The following is a 19,636-nucleotide window of genomic DNA, read 5'->3' on the forward strand; positions in this document are numbered from 1 at the left end:
TCAAATCGGACGGACTGAAAATGGGGGAGAACAAAGCGGTCATGGGGCCGCAGCTTTGTTTCCTGAAGACAGAAGATGACCGGCGAGTAGGATCGTAAGAGGATCGACAATTCATCCCGATTGGCTCGAAGGCCACGGATATTCCAGTGGATAATGGACATAGGGTGAACATAAAATGGGGGAATGTGACCAAGGTTGCCATCAACTCAGCGACTGCTCAGAGCTTGCGACCGACAGCATGGAATGGCATTCAGCTGAAGGCAGAAGATCCTGATCCATAGGTTGTTCAGGAGCAGCTCCTGCCACCAGCGATCGGCCGGTTGATCGGCCGCTAGCAGTGCGCCTCAGCGACACAGAAGACGGCCGAGGGCGATTACCGCCAGGTGGTGCTGTAGATGAGACACACCTTGGCGGAGAAGGAGATGAACTGAGTTTCTTACTAGCCTTCTTGGAAACATGATGTTTAGATGAAGGAGGAACCGATGACTGTGAAGTTGGGGTACGTAAAAAATCTTCACAAGTATGCTCTGTTTTCGAAGTCTTTGTGTCTGACTTTTGGGCTCGAGATTTAGCAGAACCCGATGAAGGGTGAGCCATAGAGTGAGCAGGCGAAAGTGGGGAGGTTGAATGGGCAATCTTTGCGCTGGCCGATCTGACGACCGTGGCACTAAAGGTAAGATCACAAGTCTGCATGGCCACCTCCTGTGTTGGCCGAGGAGAGGCAAGGACAGTACTGTATTTTCCTGTCTGAGGCACAGTGGGCTGTTGACTGGCGAATAATTTTCGAGCAGCAAAGGTCGACACCTTTTCCTTCACTCTGATTTCCTGAATGAGCTTTTCGTCTTTAAAAATGGGGCAATCTCGAGAGGAAATAGCGTGGTCACCCATACAGCTGATGCAATGAGGGGATGGAGGTGGACAAGCACCCTCATGGGCATCCTTGCCACACGTAACACATTTGGCCGGATTGGAACAGGACTGGCTGGTGTGATTGAAACGCTGACACCGATAGCAACGCGTAGGGTTTGGGATGTAAGGGCGAACGGAAATTATCTTCTCATAGCCTGCTTTGATTTTCGATGGGAGTTGAACTTTGTCAAATGTCAAGAAGACAGTACGGGTTGGAATGATGTTCGTGTCAACCCTTTTCATGACTCTATGAACAGCCGTTACGCCCTGGTCAGACAGGTAGTGTTGAATTTCCTCGTCGGACAATCCGTCGAGGGAGCGTGTATAAACGACCCCACGTGATGAATTTAAAGTACGGTGCGGTTCCACTCTGACAGGGAAGGTGTGTAGCAGTGAAGTACGCAGCAATTTTTGTGCCTGGAGGGCACTGACTGTTTCTAACAACAAGGTGCCATTTCGTAATCTGGAACAAGACTTTACAGGACCTGCAATTGCGTCGACACCTTTCTGAATAATGAAAGGGTTGACCGTGGAGAAGTCGTGACCTTCGTCAGACCGAGAAAGAACAAGGAACTGTGGCAACGATGGAAGGACTGTCTGTGGTTGAGACTCAGTGAACTTACGCTTGTGAGCAGACATAGTAGAAGATGAGGAAACCATTGCGAAAGTATCCCCCATGATTACTGGCGTCTCCGATGGCGCACTCCTTCCTTGTGGGGGCCCTCTCGGAGGGCACTCCCGCCTTAGGTGATTATTCACACCTCAGGTCACACCTCCCGAGAAACGGACGGAGGGACCAATCGGCACTTTCGGAAGGTATCAGCTCGGGTAATCACCCCTCCCTGGGCCTGGCCGTTACCAGGGGGTACGTACGTGTCCTACCTGTCTAACTGGGGTGGGGAATTACGCGTTACCACGTCACCGGCTACGCATAAAAGTGCGTGGGTCAGCCTTCAGACACGCACAGGGAGGAAACAAGAGAATGGGAAAAACAAAGAAAGGGAAAGGAAAGAAGAGAGGTCTCAAACGCCGCAGCGGAGAAAAGGGCAAAGAGAAAAGGTAAGGAAAAGAGGACAAAGGAAGGACGAAGACGTGCAAGCGGAGAAAGCAAAGAATTTGTTACTGTTTCAAGTGTCCGTCTCCGGACGTAGGCACAAAACATACTCCCAGAGGGGGAGAAAGGGAAGGAAGGAGGCGGTGGTGAGAGGGGGGGGGGGGGGGATGGGGGATAGGAAAGGCTGCGGAAAAGGAAGGTATGCAGCCCGCACAGTAAGGAGGGCCACATTAGCTCGGGGTCCCGTGCTCGCTACGCACGTATACACAACAGAGTTGTGGACCCCCTGGGGGGATACCGCATAAAATGCATTACATTTGCGATACTGATTAATCAGATAACCTAGGTATAGTGCCCTCTGCTGGCCTCAGTTTCCTGGTATAAATATCAGACGCATTCTGACCACCACCAGCACTTACTATGTGCCAAGATTACTATGTACCAAGATGTTTAGTTTGACATTTATACATCACACACACGCACACAAACACCTTTACCATTGCTAGTTGCTGTAAGTAGTTCTGTAGTGCTTTTCTTTGAGATTGTTAAGAGTTTTAACAAAATGCTTAAAATCATCTGAAGTGCATTAAAATAATTATGCTGTTTACACATTTAGGAAACATGTGCACATGACTATCTCTCGAGGACTCTCCACAAATGTGGTAAGTTGGAAATTTCCAAGTACTTTCACCTCATTTGTTTGTTTTAGATTTAAAAAAAAAAATCAGAAATGTTACCCAAGCATTTGGGAGTTTCCACTTTTCATATCTGTGGAGAATATGAGTGAGCATCCCTGTGGACCTGTTCTGTTAGGAAACTGAAAATATAATGCAGAATCTTAAAAATTGTGCTCACCTTCTCTCAGTAGACAGCAGCAATATAGTGCTGCTATGCTATGTGTGGGATTTAAGGAAGGCCCATAATGGAGTACTCATTACACTCATTCATTTATTTTTAACCTGACTATATGCATGTACATGGGAAATCAATGTAAAACATCACATATCTTTTCACAACATATAGCATTGCTGAACACAGTACCACAACAAGTATTGGTATTTTATGTGAAACAGGGGTTTAAGTGTTTAATAATATCAATTTGTGTGGACAGATGACTATGCCCTGGCAAGTATTTGCACTTAAAAAGCTGAGGTACTCACAAGCACTTGCCTTGTTAGCTTCTTTTTCTTTAATCAGACCACACAGATATACAACACTTGATTAATACACATTACTACACAATGTCCATTTAATAACAAGGAAGAATTTTTACAACAGTAATTAAAATAATATCTTACACAACTATATAATACCATGATAACCTCTCCATCAGAAAAAAGTCTGTACAATTACTAATATTCTACTGGCAGTCCACCAACATGCAATCTGTCACCATCCACAGCCACAATAACCACTGATTAATAATTACTCACTTCCATCACATGATATCCAGCTCACCTACTTGCCTCTGATTTGCAGCATTAGGCATTTACTCTAGCTTACAGATTCTGCATGTTAATTTATTCCCTGATAGATAAAGTAACAGCATTTGAACTAATTCATTTCTTCTGGTGAATTTAAATCTCTTTTCTTTTTTGATAAGCCATTATTCTGTCTACTTTGTTTTCATATTATGGCTTCACAGTTACATATTTCAAATACAAATCTATCTTACTCCCATTTGCTGGCAAATAATTTTAACTGCATATTTGCAAATTAAAACTACAGTATTCTTCTGTCCTCCATTCATCTTAATATTGAAAGGCTGCAATTATTAATAGTAATGGAGGTCACATACTTGAAAGAGGTAGTACACATGTTTAGTTGTACTACATGGAGCTTTATACTAGTGTTGCAATAATTTAATAAAAAAGAACACAAGGATATGTCTCACACAGTTTCCACTACTATGAACAGGCAGCATTAAAATATTTACACAAAATGAGAAGTATCATTACATAATCAACAACAAAAAAATCATGAACCAGCAATTCCATAACCAAGAAACTACTGCACTAATAACTTAATGGAATGAAATATCCACATTTATGCATAAACATATTTAGTCAGCAAACTTGCGATTCGGGTTACGGCCAAACAGTGCACCTCTTATCTCAGGAATAAGCTGTTGTGCAATTAGTTCTAGCCGTGCTTCCAAAGTATTAACAATTTTAATTCTGCTTTTCTGTGCTAGCAGCTCTATTCCACCAGTAACTTCTGGGTTCAAGAAGGATTCTGTGTCCACTTTTATTGATATATCCTTCCCACCAGTAATTTCTTTGTACTTCTGTGTAATAGCTGGCAAGATGCTATCAACAATACGTTGATCAACCTCACGTGTCCTTACAGTGACATTTGGTTCCAAAAGCTGCAAAAACAGTGAATGGTCAGTATCATAATGACAACAAAACACACAAGAATCATGACATGTAATTACATTTGCTATAAAGCATTTATTGCTAAATAATTAAAAGAAAACAATTATTTAAAAGAGGAAATAAAATAGTTAAACACTACATTTGTAACGTGCATCAAATAAACTAAATACCAATTTTCCCCAATTTTATTGCAACTGAGTGACTTTGCTGTGATTGGTTTTACTACATAACTAACACAAAATGGAAATTCATCTGGTTAGAATGTTCATTGTTTTGTATAATGGAATTTATTTATGAGGCTTATGAAAATTAAACTACAATTTGAGTATTTCATTACACTCTACAATATTCACTTTAAATGCTTAAAAATCTTGCATCCTCTCACAACTTTTCACAAAAAGAGGTATCCATTTTACATTTCTATACGATAAAGTTGTGTTGCCACCTACATGGGATATTACAAAATTGAGGCAAAAAGGCTCCTAAAGTTCAACCAAATTTGTTCGATACAATATCAATTTCTGTCCTTGGGTGACTGACAGTCTCACATGTTATACTAATATATGTACCTTCCCACTCTTCCACTCTCAAATCTGCCACTGTGTAAGTTATTCTACAACTAAAAACTACAGCAATTGACTTTTTCATCAACACTACATCTCTTGCACGTTTTCATGTGGTAAGCAAACATTTTATCTACCTTTGCATTAAACGTCACATAGTGCCGTCATCTCCCCCCCCCCCCCCCCCCCCCCCCCCCTGCATTTTTTGTAGTTCGTGGTTGGGAGTAATATGGGGCTAAACTACAAGGTCATCAGACCCTTGGCCAAGCGTTCATTTGTCCAGAGGTGATGTCCACCAGGAATGTGCTCTGATGAGGAAAGTACATGGGAGTGGTAAAAGAGAGGCACTAAAAGCAATACTGATGCCAGAGCTGAAAAATAATTTACAGAGAAATAAAAGTATGGTCTAGAGTGAACAAGTGGGCTCCCAGGGCTCAGTCATGCTGAGAGAAACCCCACCCGCATCCGACCCCCGTCAACCTGATTGATGGAGTAATTGATTAATTGAGGGGGTTATGGGACTAAACGGTGAGGTCACCAGTTCTGCAATTCCAAAGTTACACACAGAAGAGAGGGGTCCCGCTAAAAATGGACAGATCCAATCAGAAGAGCCAAACTACAAAAAAGAGGAAGTTAAAACACACCAGAGAGAAGGTATAAAAGGGTAACACAAATCTAAAACTGGGAAAACAGAGGGATAAAACAGCAGTCTTTGCAAGGGGGAGTGGTCATGGATCCCAGACCGGGAAAATGTGTAGAGAGGCCCCAATCACAACCACCCTGCCCTTCTACAGGAGTAAAGCAAAACCCTGTCTGAAAATATAAACCACTTTCACGGAGGAAATTGAGGACCAGTTCAACCATCCAAGAATCATCTGCTAATATTCAATTCAAGGAATCTTTAACACTACACTTAGTATGAAGGACCAAGAGAAGGGGACATTCCACCAATATATGGGATGCTGTCAGTCTGGCTCCACAACCACACTGTGGGCATGTTTGCTGCTCAGGAAGAAACAATGAATGAGCTGGGTATGACCAATGTGTAGATGGCACAAAACGTTGGACTCCTTCCAACAGGAGTGGAAGGAAGAGTGCCAAACTGCCATAGGCTCCTTGATTGTTTGGAGTTTATTACTATGAGCAGTAGTGTACCAGATGTCATTCCACTTTTGGGTGAAGAGAGATTTGATGTAGGTTGGTTGGTTTGTGGGATTGAAGGGACCAGACTACTAGGGCCATCGGTCCCTTTTTCCACAAACTTGAAACACCCACAAAGAATAAAAAACAAACAACGGAGATGACAAGAGATGACACAGGTCAAGAAAGACACAGACAGAGACCAGAAAAAAGGAATTAAAATCACACCGAGTGTGACAGTAGTTGGCCGACCATAGAAACAAGAAAGGAAAAGCCAACCCCAAGAAACACACTAAAAACCCCAGTCTAAAATCGTAGGCCAAAGGCCATGCTCAACACAAAAAAAGGACAAACACTTAGATCAAGTGATAAAAACACCCTGCATGAATAAAACTCAAAACTAAATCTGCCATCGCAGCATCATCTGATAAAAGTGCAGGAAGCGTATCAGGCAGTGCAAACATCTGCCTGAGCAGAGTTAAATGCGGGCAGTCCAACAAGATGTGGACCACCATCAAAGCTGACCTGCAGCGACAAAGGTGGGTCCTCGTGGCGCAATAAATAGCTGTGTGTTATCCAGGTGTGGGCAATGCGCAGCCAGCAGAGGACAACAGAGTCCTTGCAAGAGACCTGCAAGGAGGAGCGCCATGCACCGATAGCCTCCTTGATGGCCCGAAGTTTGTTGGGTGAAGGAAGGGTGCGCCATTCTTCACCCCAAGTGCGAAGTACCTTCTGCCACAAAACTGACCTGAAGCCACTCTCTGAAAGGCCAATCTCCAAGGCTGGTGCACCGACAGCCTGTTTGGCCATCATGTCAACATGTTTTTTCCCGGGATGCTGACATGACCTGAGGTCCACACAAAGACCACAGAGTGGCCGCAACGGGTAAGAGTATGGAGGGACTCCTGGATAGCTATCACCAGTCAGCAAGCGAGGGAAACGCTGGTTGATAGCTCGTAAACCGCTCAGGGAGTCACTACACAACGAAGGACTCACCCGAGCAGGAGCGGATATACTCCAGGGTGCAAGACACGGCGACCAGCTCAACTGTGAAAACACTGCAGCCAGCCGGCAATGAGTGTTGTTCATAATTATCCCCTAGAGTAAGAGCATAACCGACATGACCAGCAACCATCGAACCATCAGTATAAACAACGTCAGAGCCTTGAAACGTGGCAAGGATTGAAAGAAAGCGGCGGCGGCGTAGGGCCTCAGGAGGGACTGAATCCTTCAGGCCCTGTGCCAAATCAAGCCAAAGGCATGGGCGGGGCACATACCATGGGGGTATATGCAGAGGGACCCAGAAAAAAGAGGCGGAAGAGGGAAAAACTCAAGCCCAGAGAGAATAGCTCAATGTGTATCACAATCATACACCCTAACCAGGGCCGCCGTTCCAGAAGATGGACGACTGACTGAGGAAAAAGGGGACGATAACTGGGATGCCCGGGCAAGCTACAAACATATATAGCATAAGCGGCCAGTAATCACTGGCACCGGAACTGCAATGGAGGGACACCTGCCTTCACAAGTATGCTGTTGACGGGGCTTGTACGGAAAGCTCCAGTGGCGAGTCGGATCCTGCTGTGAAGGATGGGGTCCAGCAACCGCAATGCAGAAGGCTCCCATAATCTAGATGGGACTGAATTAATGCCTGGTATAGCCGTAGAAGGGCAGACCGATCGACACCCCAGCTGGTGTGACTCAAGCAACGATGAGCGTTAAGATGCTGCCAGTAAGTCTGTTTAAGCTGCCGAATATGAGAGAGCCAAGTCAACCAGTTATCAAAAACCAATCCCAAAAACTGATGCGTCTCCACTACAGCAAGAGGTTCGCTGTCAAGATAAAGCCGTGGCTCAGGGTAAACAGTGCGATGCCGGCAGAAATGCATAACGCAGGTCTTGGCAGCCGAAAGCTGGAAGCCATGCGTTACGTCCCAAGACTGCACCTTGCAGATAGCGCCCTGCAGCTGCCGTTCAGCAGCTGCAATGCTAGTGGATCTAAAGTATAGGCAGAAGTCGTCAGCATACAAGGAAGCTGAGACAGACGTTCCCACCGCTGCAGCAAGCCCATTAATTGCAATTAAAGAGGCAGACACTTAAGGCAGAGTCTTGAGGTACCCCATTCTCCTGAACATGGGAGGAACTATGGGAGGCTGCAACTTGCAGACGGAAGGAACGAAGCGACAGAAAATCGGGAGCGGACCCCGAAGACCCCAACCATGAAGCAAAGATAGGATGTGATGCCGCCATGTCATATTGTATGCCTTCCGCATGTCAAAAAAAGACTGCGACCAGATGCTGACAGCGGGCAAAGGCCATACGGATGGCAGACTCCAAGCACAGCAGATTACCAGCGGCAGAACGGCCCTTACAGAACCCAACCTCCGACAGAGCCAGAAGGCCCTGAGACTCAAGTAGCCAACTCAACCTCCAGCTCACCATTAATTCGAGCAACTTGCAAAGAACATTGGTGAGGCTAATGGGGTGGTAGCTGTCCACCTCCAGTGGGTTCTTGCCAAGTTTCAACACGGGGGTTACGATGCTTTCCCGCCATTGTGACGGGAACTCACCCTCAACCCAGATACGGTTGAAGAGGTGTTTGAGCATCTGACAGTGGATGCGATCTGGCCTGGGAGCCAGTTCATTCCCTGGGATGCTCACATGACTTGGGACCCAGAGAAGGTAAACTGAGCAGGCAGTACGGCCAAGGGCACAGAGAAGGTCATGGATAGCAGAGACCAAAGGGTGATGAGAGTAGCATCATTTGATAGCCTGCAGACTGCTCATTGAGTTAGTACATATGAAAACACTGTGGTGGGAGGCCTGAGGTACAAAATGCAAGACCCTGTTGATGACTAGTAGCCCTGCTGTGAACACACTACACGATCCCGGCAACAAACGGTGTTCAAAGCAAGTAGGAGACTTAAAAGCATATCCTGTCTTGTATATCATCTGAGAAACATCAGTGTAGAAGGTGGTGGCACCCTGGAACTCTGCAAGGATGGAACATACAAGATGTCAGAAAGCCATAGGGGTGACAGATACCTTAGAACCCTGGAATAGGTCAGTCCTAATTTGTGGTCTAGGAACCATTCAAGCTGGTATATGGGAGGGAATACATGGTGCACATGCCAGTGAGTGGAAATGGAGATCCAACAGAGGGAAGTGAGACGCATCCCAACTGGCAATCCTAACTGCAGGCAGTGATCAGAAGCAAGACATCCCTCATTCGCAAAGAGGGCAGGGTACACGGGATGGTCAGGGAAATGACTAGTGGCAACTACATAAGAAACCAGGAGTTGACTGTCGTATTTGTAGATGCAGAATCCCCACTTCTGTGAGGAGACTGCCAAGGTCAAATATTTTCAGAGTGGAAGGAGCCGCTGAGCCGTAAACCTGACTACCATAATCTAGTCTGGAGAAGACCAGAGTGCAGTAAAGATGGGGAAGAGTAGCACGGTCTGCGCCCCAAGATGTGTCGGCCAGGAGGTGGAGAGCATTAAGCTTCCTCATACACAGGCTTCAGGTGGTGAACATGGGGGCAGCCATGTCAGCTTTTCATCAAAATCAAGGCCCAAGAAATGGAAATGTGCTGCAACATTGAGGAGCCGGGCACCTAAATAGAGTTCTGGATTGGGGTGGTCTGTAGGTCAACGACAAAAATGCATAACACGTGTTTTGGAGGGAAAAAACTGGAAGCCATGGGAGACTGCCCACACAGAGGCCTGTCGGATGGCAACGAAATCTGTGCTCAGCAGGTGCAACTGAGTGGGAGCTGCACCAGATGCAAAAATCTTAGACAACGCTGGGGTAACCACAAGCCCAACATAGGTTACAAGCCCATCAACACTTATGAGGAAGAGTGTAACACTTAACACAGAGCCCTGTGGGATATCGTTCTCCTGAACCAGACAGGGTGCTGAGTGAAGTGCCAACTCGAACCTGGAAGAGCCGGTGCATAAAAATTCACGGATAAAAATCTGAAGGGGGCTGCGAAAACCCCAGTCACGGAGGGTCACTGAAATGTGAGGATGCCAAGCTGTGCCATATGGTTTATGTAGGTCCCTGTCAACCTGAATAAGAGAAAAAGTAATGAAGGCCTTCTAGTGAAGATAAGCAGAGCAGTAAAAGGGAGACGACTAAAAATGTAATGGACATCAGTTGGACTGCCAATAATAGAACAAAATGTAAGAGAGAATTAAGGCAGCACACAGGCTTCCGCTGGGGCTCTCCGTGTGAGGAAGGGGACAGGCTCTCCCACAGCTGTCCCATCCCCTGTCAGTCATAGACAGAGCATTGAAGAGGAGGATAGAGCCCACTAATCAACATAGTACTACTCCAAAAATGGAAAACAGGGTTCAGCAGAAAGACACAAATTGCCTAAATGAAGTTAAAACAAGAGGGGAGGACAGATGGCAGAGGCAGCAGGCAGAGGAGGCCAGGCAGTGTTGTATGCCTTATGTAGATCAAAAAATACTTCAGTGCTGGTGTTTAAAAAAGCCTGTCTGACTGCTCTTTCTAGCAAAATGAGATGGTCAATAGTGAATTGTCCCTTCCGGAAACCATGCTAATACTGGGACAGCAGACCCCAAGATTCAAGAACTCACATAACTGGAGGGCAACTACCCATCCAAGCACAATGCAGAGCATGTTGGCAAGGCTAAATGGCCAGCTTAAGAATCACAATTATGATTCTATCTCCCCATAGAGAGCATAAGACACCATCCAAGCCAAATACAATTGAAGACCCTGAAGAGATGGAGCCATTGAGTACTGTATTATCTGATTGTGAATGGGGTCAGGGCCTGGAGCCATAGTGTGAGGCAAAGCAAGAGCCTGTTGCAATTCCCTGTTGGCAAATGATTCATTATATAATTTGTCATGCTGAGAGATGAAGAAAGAGGGGGGCCTTCAATTTGTCCCTTACACATCCAGCAGGCAGCAGTGTATGAAGAGAACAATGATGTCGCGAAGTGTTCAGTAAGAGCTGCTGCATCAGTACAGAGACACAATGGTCGTTGGCAGGAACCATGATGCCCCAGGAACTCTGACATCTACTCCTTAGCAGGCGTGGGAAGCTAACAGCTCAGGCATCAGAAGTAGGATCCCTGTTTTGTCAGGGATTTGACTGAATGGGTATATAATGACCCCACCATGTCAGATTGGCTACCACATTGGATTTGAAGTCCATATAATAGCCTAAACAGGTACTGTGCACAGATGATCTTTAATACTGTATATAGTAGGTGCTATTTGAGGTGGTGTTCCCAGTTGGTTCACACTAAACAAAATATTTGGAAAATAATCAAACCCAGGTCTCAAAAATTACTTCAGCAAAAAGATGGACAAATGAATATTCTGAGAAAGGAAGTCAGAACCTAGGGAACAGCAGGTTCAACATTAAAGACTGCCACCATGAGGAAGAGTAAGAGAATTAAGGACAGTGAGATTGCAACACAAGAAAGGTACGTGCTGCAGTATCCTGGAGCCCCTTGCTCACCTCACACATATTTACAAGAGTCACAAGCCTACAGTGGGGTTTTGTAGTTTAAGTATGATACATGTACACAATATATACAATATGCATCAAAATACTTGTGGGAGATTTGTCCATTATCTAATATAGGTTCTCTGATTTTGTTTTGCAGTTTTATGTCATGACAAAATGCACTAAATATGGTGTGAACATAAATGTTACGTTATGCTACAGAGCAATATGTTACTACACCCTTTTTGACACTCACATTTGATGGTGTTGCAAACCACAACCAAAGTAGCACCTCCAATCTAATCTAGACCTCGAGCTACAATGCTGTTTTCACTGTCATAGGATGAGGTGGAGGGGGGGGGGGGGGGGGGGGGGAGAAATTTTTTGCATACATGCAACCCGCCCCTCCCAAACACACACACACACACACACACACACACACACACACACACACACACACACACACACACACACCAGGGTAGACTGGGCCGAGTTTTATTGGGGGGGGGGGAGGGGGGGAGGGGGGTAGGGGGTGGAGAGTAGATTGATATGCCAATCATTATACAAGCCTTAAAAATTTCCACCTTAAAAACTTATAGTTCAATATCACTTTTACAATGTACCTCTACACTTCTCCCCAACCAAGGAAATTTTTAAGCAAGTAACCCCATTCAGAGCTGTTCTCTCTCACCACAATATGAGAGTTACTTTTGAAATGTCACAAAAAAATGTGTATTTTATATGTCTTATGTCCCAGTAAAAGTTGGTGTCCCACCAGGAAACCATGTATTTGAAGCCAATGTTCTCTCCAATGTTCCAATAACCATGTGTTTATTTTGGAGAAATTAGTATTGGATTGTTACTTTTGCTCCAGTGAACCGTCAGAAACTACAAAGTGGAACACACAGCACGGATGCTACAGCTAGTAATATTCCGAAAGAAAATGTTCCAAGATTGAACCAAGCCTGCACTCTAGCATCGTTTGTCAGTTATATTTCAGTGCAGCCATTAACGCTTTAAGAATTACTTTACTGTTATACATGCTTAAATAACTGGTGGAAGAAGAAAAGAAGTGGAGTTAGCTGAACAAGGAGAGTTAATTAGCTGATAGATATTTTAATAAATTTACAAGTCTCCATGTTGATTTTATATTAACTCATCCATCTGCTTTTTGTTCTCTCTCCAATTGAACATGCCCTTGTTTTACTTTTTTATACACAGTATATTATTTACTCTTATTTTTGGAGAATAAACACCAAATCTGAGGCATCTGTGGAAATGAAATTAGCCCAAGACTTTTAATATTTGCTACTTCATTATTGTACAGAAGTCTTAAAAATTCACAACCTGCAGTCCATGCAATGTTTTTCTCAGGATGTGATTTACTTAAATTTCTATGTTCAACACTGTGAATTCCACACCACATTCAATATGTGCAGTGAAGATTAATGAAATTGTTTCATTGCCAACAACATTATATATTAATGAAACATAGCTGGTGAAAACCTCAATTACACAGCATTTTTGCTGCATAAAAGTGTCACATGAACATTAAGAGAGGACTGTCAGATTTTCAACGCAAAACCAGATTTTACTCTCTCCTCTGTCAACTTCATTTTACCATTCATATTTTATGTATTTTGGCCGTGATAAGTTGACGATTCGCATGGTGTCTGTCGCCAACAATAGGAGGTGTGCCTTATCCGCACATCGGCACTGCCGAGGGGAGAGAAGCAATGAGGGGAAGGCACCATCAACTCCTTCCTGCAGTGTTTGTATCATTACTCGTGTGTTGTTCTCCAGGGGATTATTCTAACCACCTCGGTTGTGTTACATGAAAGCAGACATGACACATGGAAATTTTGACAGCACTTTGAGACAAATATCTTCCAAGCAGTGCCTATTTTCTCTGCTCTTGGTAGCACCAGTGAAAATTGTTAGCTTATTGTGATCAAACTGCATGCAACACCTCATATTTGACAGTATTTAAATCCCAGTCCAACAAATTAGAATGAAATTTGAACAGATACTTACATTTACAATTATTTTTTCACATTTACAGTTATTCCATTATTGGTTCGTTAATAAACTTTAAGCACACCAAAGAACAAGTTACAAAGTAATACAGTCATACCTGCAGGAGTCCTTGCATTATTAACTGATGGAGAACGTGGCTGTATCGAGACTGATCCTTTGTGATCTCTCCCAGTCTCTTTCTCGCCTCTTCAAGTACACTGCGCACATGATCTTCACGAACTTTCAGAGCTTTCAAACGTGCCTGGTTTAGCATGTTTGATGACTGACTGCAAGAAAATTTCTTTGGTTAATTCAACATTCCATTCAAAGAAATAAATCCTTACAATTACAAAGCATATCAATACACTATTTATGTAGGGAAGTACAATGTAATTTTAATCCATTATCATTTCATTAATTTAACATATTACGAAATATATACAACTGAGTCCCTGGTGCTGCCTAGCATGTATTTACTCCAGTCTTCTATTATTCTCTCTCTTCCTCCTCCTCCTCCTCACTTTCTGTCCACCCCCCCCCCCCCCCCAAATTCTTCCATCCCCCTACTATGTGTCTATGTGTCTTTATTCATCCTCACTCCCCCCACCCCTCCCCTTAACTCCGTCCATCTCCTCCTCTTCCCAGTCTCTCAACTTTCCCTCTCCCCCTCTAAGTTCACTTCCTCTGTGTCCATCTCCTCCCTCCCCTTTCTCTCGTCATGTTGCCACCACCATCCCAATAGGTCGTTGGTTTTTAATGCCACAGTACTTCTTTCCAGACAGTAAGTAATATGAGCACCAAGTCTGGTTGAAATTGATCAAGTGGTTTAAGAGATGTCGAACATACATACATAATGCACTTTTACGCTGAGGTGACAAACGTCATGGGATAGCAATATGCACAGATACATATTCCGGTAGTATTGTGCACCCCAGTTAAAAAATGGCAGTGCATTGTTCTTGGGTGATTGTTGCGAAATGGTTTCCGAAATGATTATGGCCGTATGACAGGAATTAACAGACTTTGAAGAAAGAGTGGTAGTTGGAGCTAGATGCACAGGACATGCCATTTCAGAAATCATTAGGGAATATATATTCTCTGATCCACAGAGTCCAGAGTATGCTGAGAATATCAAATTTCAGGCATTACCTCTCACCATGTACAATGCAGTGGTCAACAGCTTTACTTAACAACTGAGACCAGCAGCGTTTTCATTGTGTCATCACTGCCAACCGGTAAGTGACACTGCATGAAATAACCACAGAAATCAATGTGGGACATATAACCAATGTATCCGTTAGGACAGTGCGTCAAAATGGCATTAATGAGCTACAGCAGCAGATGATCGACCTGAGTGCTTTTGCTAACAGCACAAAATCACATGCAGCACCTCTCCTGGGCTCATGACAATATAGGTTGAACCCAAGACAACTGGAAAACCACGACCTCATCAGATGAGTCCCAGTTTCAGTGGGTAAGAATCATGGTAGGGTTCAAGTGTGGTACAGACTCCATAAAGGCGTGGACTCGTGTTAACAAGGCACTGAGCAAGCTGGTGGTAGCTCCATAATGCTGTGGGCTGTATTTACATGGAATGGACTGGATTGTGTGGTCCAACTGAACTGATCGTTGACTGCAAATAGTTATGTTTGGCTACCTGGAGAATATTTGCAGCCATTTGCAGACTTCATGTTCCCAAACAATGACGGAACTTCTAAGGATGACAATGTGCCATGTCACCAGGCCACAACTGTTCGCGACTGGTTTCAAGAACATTCTGCACAATTCGAACGAATGGTTTGGCGACACCAATCACCCAACATAGATCCCATTAAACATTTATGGGACGTAATTGGGAGGTCAGTTTGTGCACAAAATCCTGCACCAGCAGCTCTTTCGCAATTATGGGCTGCTATAGAGGCAGCATGGTTCAATATTTCTGCAAGGGACTTCCAGCAATTTGTTGAGTCTGTGCTACATCAAGTTGCTTCACTACAGTGGGTAAAAGGAGGTCTGACATGATATTAGGAGGTATCTTATGATTTTTGTCACCTCAGTGTATAATGTGTATTAATTTGAATGAATAAAAGAAATTATAATCTCATATATTATGGATTGAATTTTAAAACAAATTAGGTGCAACATTGTTGCCGTTGTCAGTAGATGTGATAGGTTTTGCTGGGACCTCATCAGATGGTGTTTTAGTGTCAGGCTGTAGCCACCTAAGACTGGGAACAAAGAAGCAATTTGTGACAACATATTTGTCTGAAACTGAAATATTTGTGTGTTACAGTCCTGTAAAATTTCTTAAACAACTTGTCATCAGGGGTGTTACGTCTAAAATCAAACTTTTGCTGTAATCTAAAAAAGGCATTAATTAACCAATATGAACCAAGTCATATGGTGTTTATTTGTACACCTTTTCCCCCCACATATTCACATACCAAACCCTTCCCAGAGTTTCCATTATCTATTCCATTACTTCCTACTGTGAAATACCTTATGTTAAATAAGCTATATCCCAATCAAATGACTGCTACTTTTGCAGCAAAGCAGTTTAAATGGGTTAGTGTAGTTTTACACTGACCGGCCATTAGTACAGACAAAATGAAGTTTTGAGCTCAACATCTTACAAATGTAATTATACTCACTCGCCAATAACCCTGCTGAATGATGGAACAAGAAATTAGCCGTATCCTATTCAAATATGAATGGTAGATAAGGACTTTAAGCCCACTTCTTTGCAAAAAGAAGTCCAGTGTCTTAACCATTCTGACATACAAGAAGAAAGATGATCAAATATCCCATAAACCAGGTCATACAGATGGAGCACAAGATTGGATTACGAAAGGCTGGGGAAGAATATCGGCACTGTTGTTTTTAAAGGAACCATCCCAGCATTTGCTTTAAGTGATTTAGAGAAATCACAGAAAACTTAAAGCTGGATGGCTAGATGCTGATTTTAATGATTATCCTCCAAGTGAGAGTCCAATGTGCCAATCCCTACACCACCTCATTCAGTCTGACGTAAGGAAAAAAAAACAGACATTTAAACACTACAGGAGGATAATCAGTGTGTTAGGGTCCTTCCACATATTAAAATATATTTACGAAGGTGCTGTGCTCACACAGGAAGTAGTTTTTCTAACAATATGAAATACCTGCTTGAAAGAATGTTTTCTAAAATGTATGTTAACAGTAGCACAAGAATAATCTGTCACACAAATTTCTGTCCTGAACAGGCTGTTTGTCCACACATACCCAGTTCTTTGCAACAGGTATATTTTTCCATGTATTGACAAATGACTGAGTTATTCTATGTGAAACTAATTTAATTGTTAACAGCAAAACCACATATATACCAGCTATGACTATTTCACTTATGACATCCTTTTGCGATTTGTAAAGAAAAGTAGGGTCATAGTCACATACAGATTTTAGACCAGCAGTTTAGCTACCATGGAGCTACCCTCAACATTGTTATGGGCAACCAAGACGCAAAGAGAATGCTGTAGTGGCTGTAACTAGTGAGATTCTCTCTCTCTCTCTCTCTCTCTCTCTCTCTCTCTCTCTCTCTCTCTCATACTCTTATGGAAGTATGACAAAATGTTCTCAAAACTTCGGCTTACATTTTCTTCTGAAGTTCCACTTGTTTTTCCTTTCTTTCATAATATTCCATTATTTTTAACCGTTGTTGCTGCACCAATCGGCCTTTTTCAATGTTGAACTCCTCTTCAGCTTTAGCATCAATTTCTTCGGCTTTTTCATTTGCCTCCTGCTCGATAAAGGCCATCATGTGCTTGATCTGCAATAGAATATACGTCACATTATGAATAAACGTAATCTAAATTATTTAAAAGATAATTCTAATGAAAAGTATGATTAAATGTGCACGTTTCCAACGAGCACATCGGATAAGTATGCCCGCAGAGAAATAACGACCAAACTTTCATGGTAATAATAACTCTTTCTCTCAGATACGTCTGTGCAATTATTTTCACCTGTTTTTGAACGTCTGCGTCGCTTAAAGCCATGGTTAATTACAATTTTTGTCTGCAAGTACACGAAACAACCAGTGACACAGATCCGTCTGCCACTCCTATCACCTGAGTCTCGAGACAGATCATATGAGTTACTCGCTAGTCAACTGTTAAACCACATCAGGTTATTGAGTGGATGTTCATAAAATAGAACGAACTGTTTTTTGGTAATATAATTTAAAAAATAATGTATATCATTATTAGAGAGATCTAAAATTGAACGAAATCAAATTACACACATAAATATATACCCACATTTGACTACGACCTGAACGTAGTATTTGGAGCGTACTTCAAATGCAATAATGTATACCTCTACAAATACACGACTTCCAGTAACTTTTTGCAAAAAAATGTATAATTTTGGTTCTAACAATGTTGCATTATCTCAAAATCATAGCTTATCTTTAAGTCGATTCAGAGTACCATAGAGAAAAACTGAGAATTTCGTTTTAACGTTACGTAACATTTATTTAAAATTTGTGCCCTTTTTTAAAATTGTCGTTTTTTATCATTTAAATTGAACAGTAAGTTGGACAAGCGCTGCAGTCACATAATTGAAATCCACGCTCATTTCTGACGCTATCTCGAAACTACTGCGGCCGTCTGCATGCACATTAATTCGATAAATAAAAATTTGCTATTGGAATAACTGCAACCTGCCTTCCTAGTTTAGTTTGAAACTATTATTTTTGACATACTTGTTCGCGCTGAACATTGTAATTTCTGAGGCAAGTCTCGCAACTCAAGTTGAAATCAATTGTTGTTCCCCCAGTTTTCCGACATCCTCAAATTTATTAACTTCAAGCAACGTGAAATAAGAAATTTCTATTATTAGACATACACAAATTTACTTTCGACACAAATAATTTTCGTTGGCCATTCAGCGCTCACGTAGAAAATTTAAGTCACCGTTAAATACAGGAACATTAATCCATCTTAAAAAGCTCATACAAAAGCACCTACCTATAAATAGGACACATGTGCGTCCGCAAAAATTTATCTATGAGGCGGCAAGAACGCGAGAAACTCTACCACTTATTAAAAAAATACGTAGAAGTGCAACTGATTAATTATCTTGGAAAGAAACAAAAAAACTCTGCTTACAAAACTTCACATCACATGTTAATGTATTTATTGAGCTATTTTCATTCCTTCTATTTTTCAGATTTGATTGGCATTATTAAAGTTTAATAAAATCGTTTTTCAAGGCTATATTTTTCGGGTTGTTTGGGTGAAACGTAACATGGGCCTGTGTTCAAAGAGACGAATGTGGGAGACCTCCCAAACCAACTTCAAACTGGCCAGTAGTACAACGGCCTCTTAAAACATCTTCGGACTAAGATGGTTCTTGTCTTCGCATTTTGACACTTTATTGTGCAACCATGAAAACTGGATTGCTGACTTCGTAGTTCTATAACTAGAGCTCGAACTGTGTCTTATTCCACGAAATTTGAGAAGGTCCCGATTCCAAGAGTGGAGAACTTTTCTGCGTTGAAAGTATCATTTTTCCCCTCTATTCTAGCATGAAAAATGGTATTTTTTTTTCTTTTCGGCTGATGCATTTGGGTCCTCAGGCGAAGGGTAATATACCAGTATATTTTGTTACGTGTGAAACAGCTAAATGTGTTGCAACCTTTGCAATCAGAGATAATGCAATTGATGTATTACTACTATTGTCTGCTATTATAAAAATTACATACTGTCACGTTGTAACCCCACCTCAAGTCCAAATCCAAAGGCAGGGTCGTCACCCCTGTCGAAGCTTCGCGGTTGTCGAGTAGGTCCTCAGTTTCCTTGAATCTCTCACTGTAGATATGGAGAACATGGATGATGTTTCTTTTGTGTTCTTGATGAAGGGCCATAATCCTCGTCTTCATACGGGTCATCCAACATGCGACAGAGGATACGATATGGCCCAAAGTATCTAACTGGCCGATTCTGGGTGCTACAGTGCTGTCAGTCTTTCTCCTGAGTGTTCAGGGTCCACATGCGAGTCAGCTGCCTTGCTTCTTATATCCTGGTGATGCGGTGTTTCACTTAGCCATC

The 19,636-nt window shown here is 42.7% G+C and overlaps 1 protein-coding gene across 1 annotated transcript; it reads right to left on the reverse strand.

Annotated features, from left to right (window-relative positions):
• Nucleotides 1-2,897: 2,897 nt before the first annotated feature.
• Nucleotides 2,898-17,680, reverse strand: LOC124721625 (V-type proton ATPase subunit E). Its single transcript, XM_047246683.1, has 4 exons — nt 17,549-17,680; nt 17,177-17,352; nt 13,666-13,834; nt 2,898-4,331 (listed from the first exon to the last, which is right to left on the reverse strand). Exons 1-4 carry the CDS (start codon nt 17,579-17,581, stop codon nt 4,026-4,028), a joined length of 684 nt encoding a protein of 227 aa, XP_047102639.1. The 5' UTR covers nt 17,582-17,680; the 3' UTR covers nt 2,898-4,025.
• Between the last annotated feature and the right edge of the window lie 1,956 nt (nt 17,681-19,636).

The sequence above is a fragment of the Schistocerca piceifrons genome, chromosome X (genome assembly GCF_021461385.2).
Source record: "Schistocerca piceifrons isolate TAMUIC-IGC-003096 chromosome X, iqSchPice1.1, whole genome shotgun sequence".
NCBI classification, from domain to species: domain Eukaryota; kingdom Metazoa; phylum Arthropoda; class Insecta; order Orthoptera; family Acrididae; genus Schistocerca; species Schistocerca piceifrons.

What these genes read in the sequence shown, in the direction of transcription:
- LOC124721625 (XM_047246683.1), bottom strand. Translation starts at nt 17,581, where the DNA reads ATGGCTTTAAGCGACGCAGACGTTCAAAAACAG. An exon ending in ACGCAGACGTTCAAAAACAG is followed by an intron (nt 17,353 to 17,548) that starts GTGAAAATAATT and finishes ATTCTATTGCAG; the next exon opens with ATCAAGCACATGATGGCCTT. An exon ending in GTGGAACTTCAGAAGAAAAT is followed by an intron (nt 13,835 to 17,176) that starts GTAAGCCGAAGT and finishes ATTTTCTTGCAG; the next exon opens with TCAGTCATCAAACATGCTAA.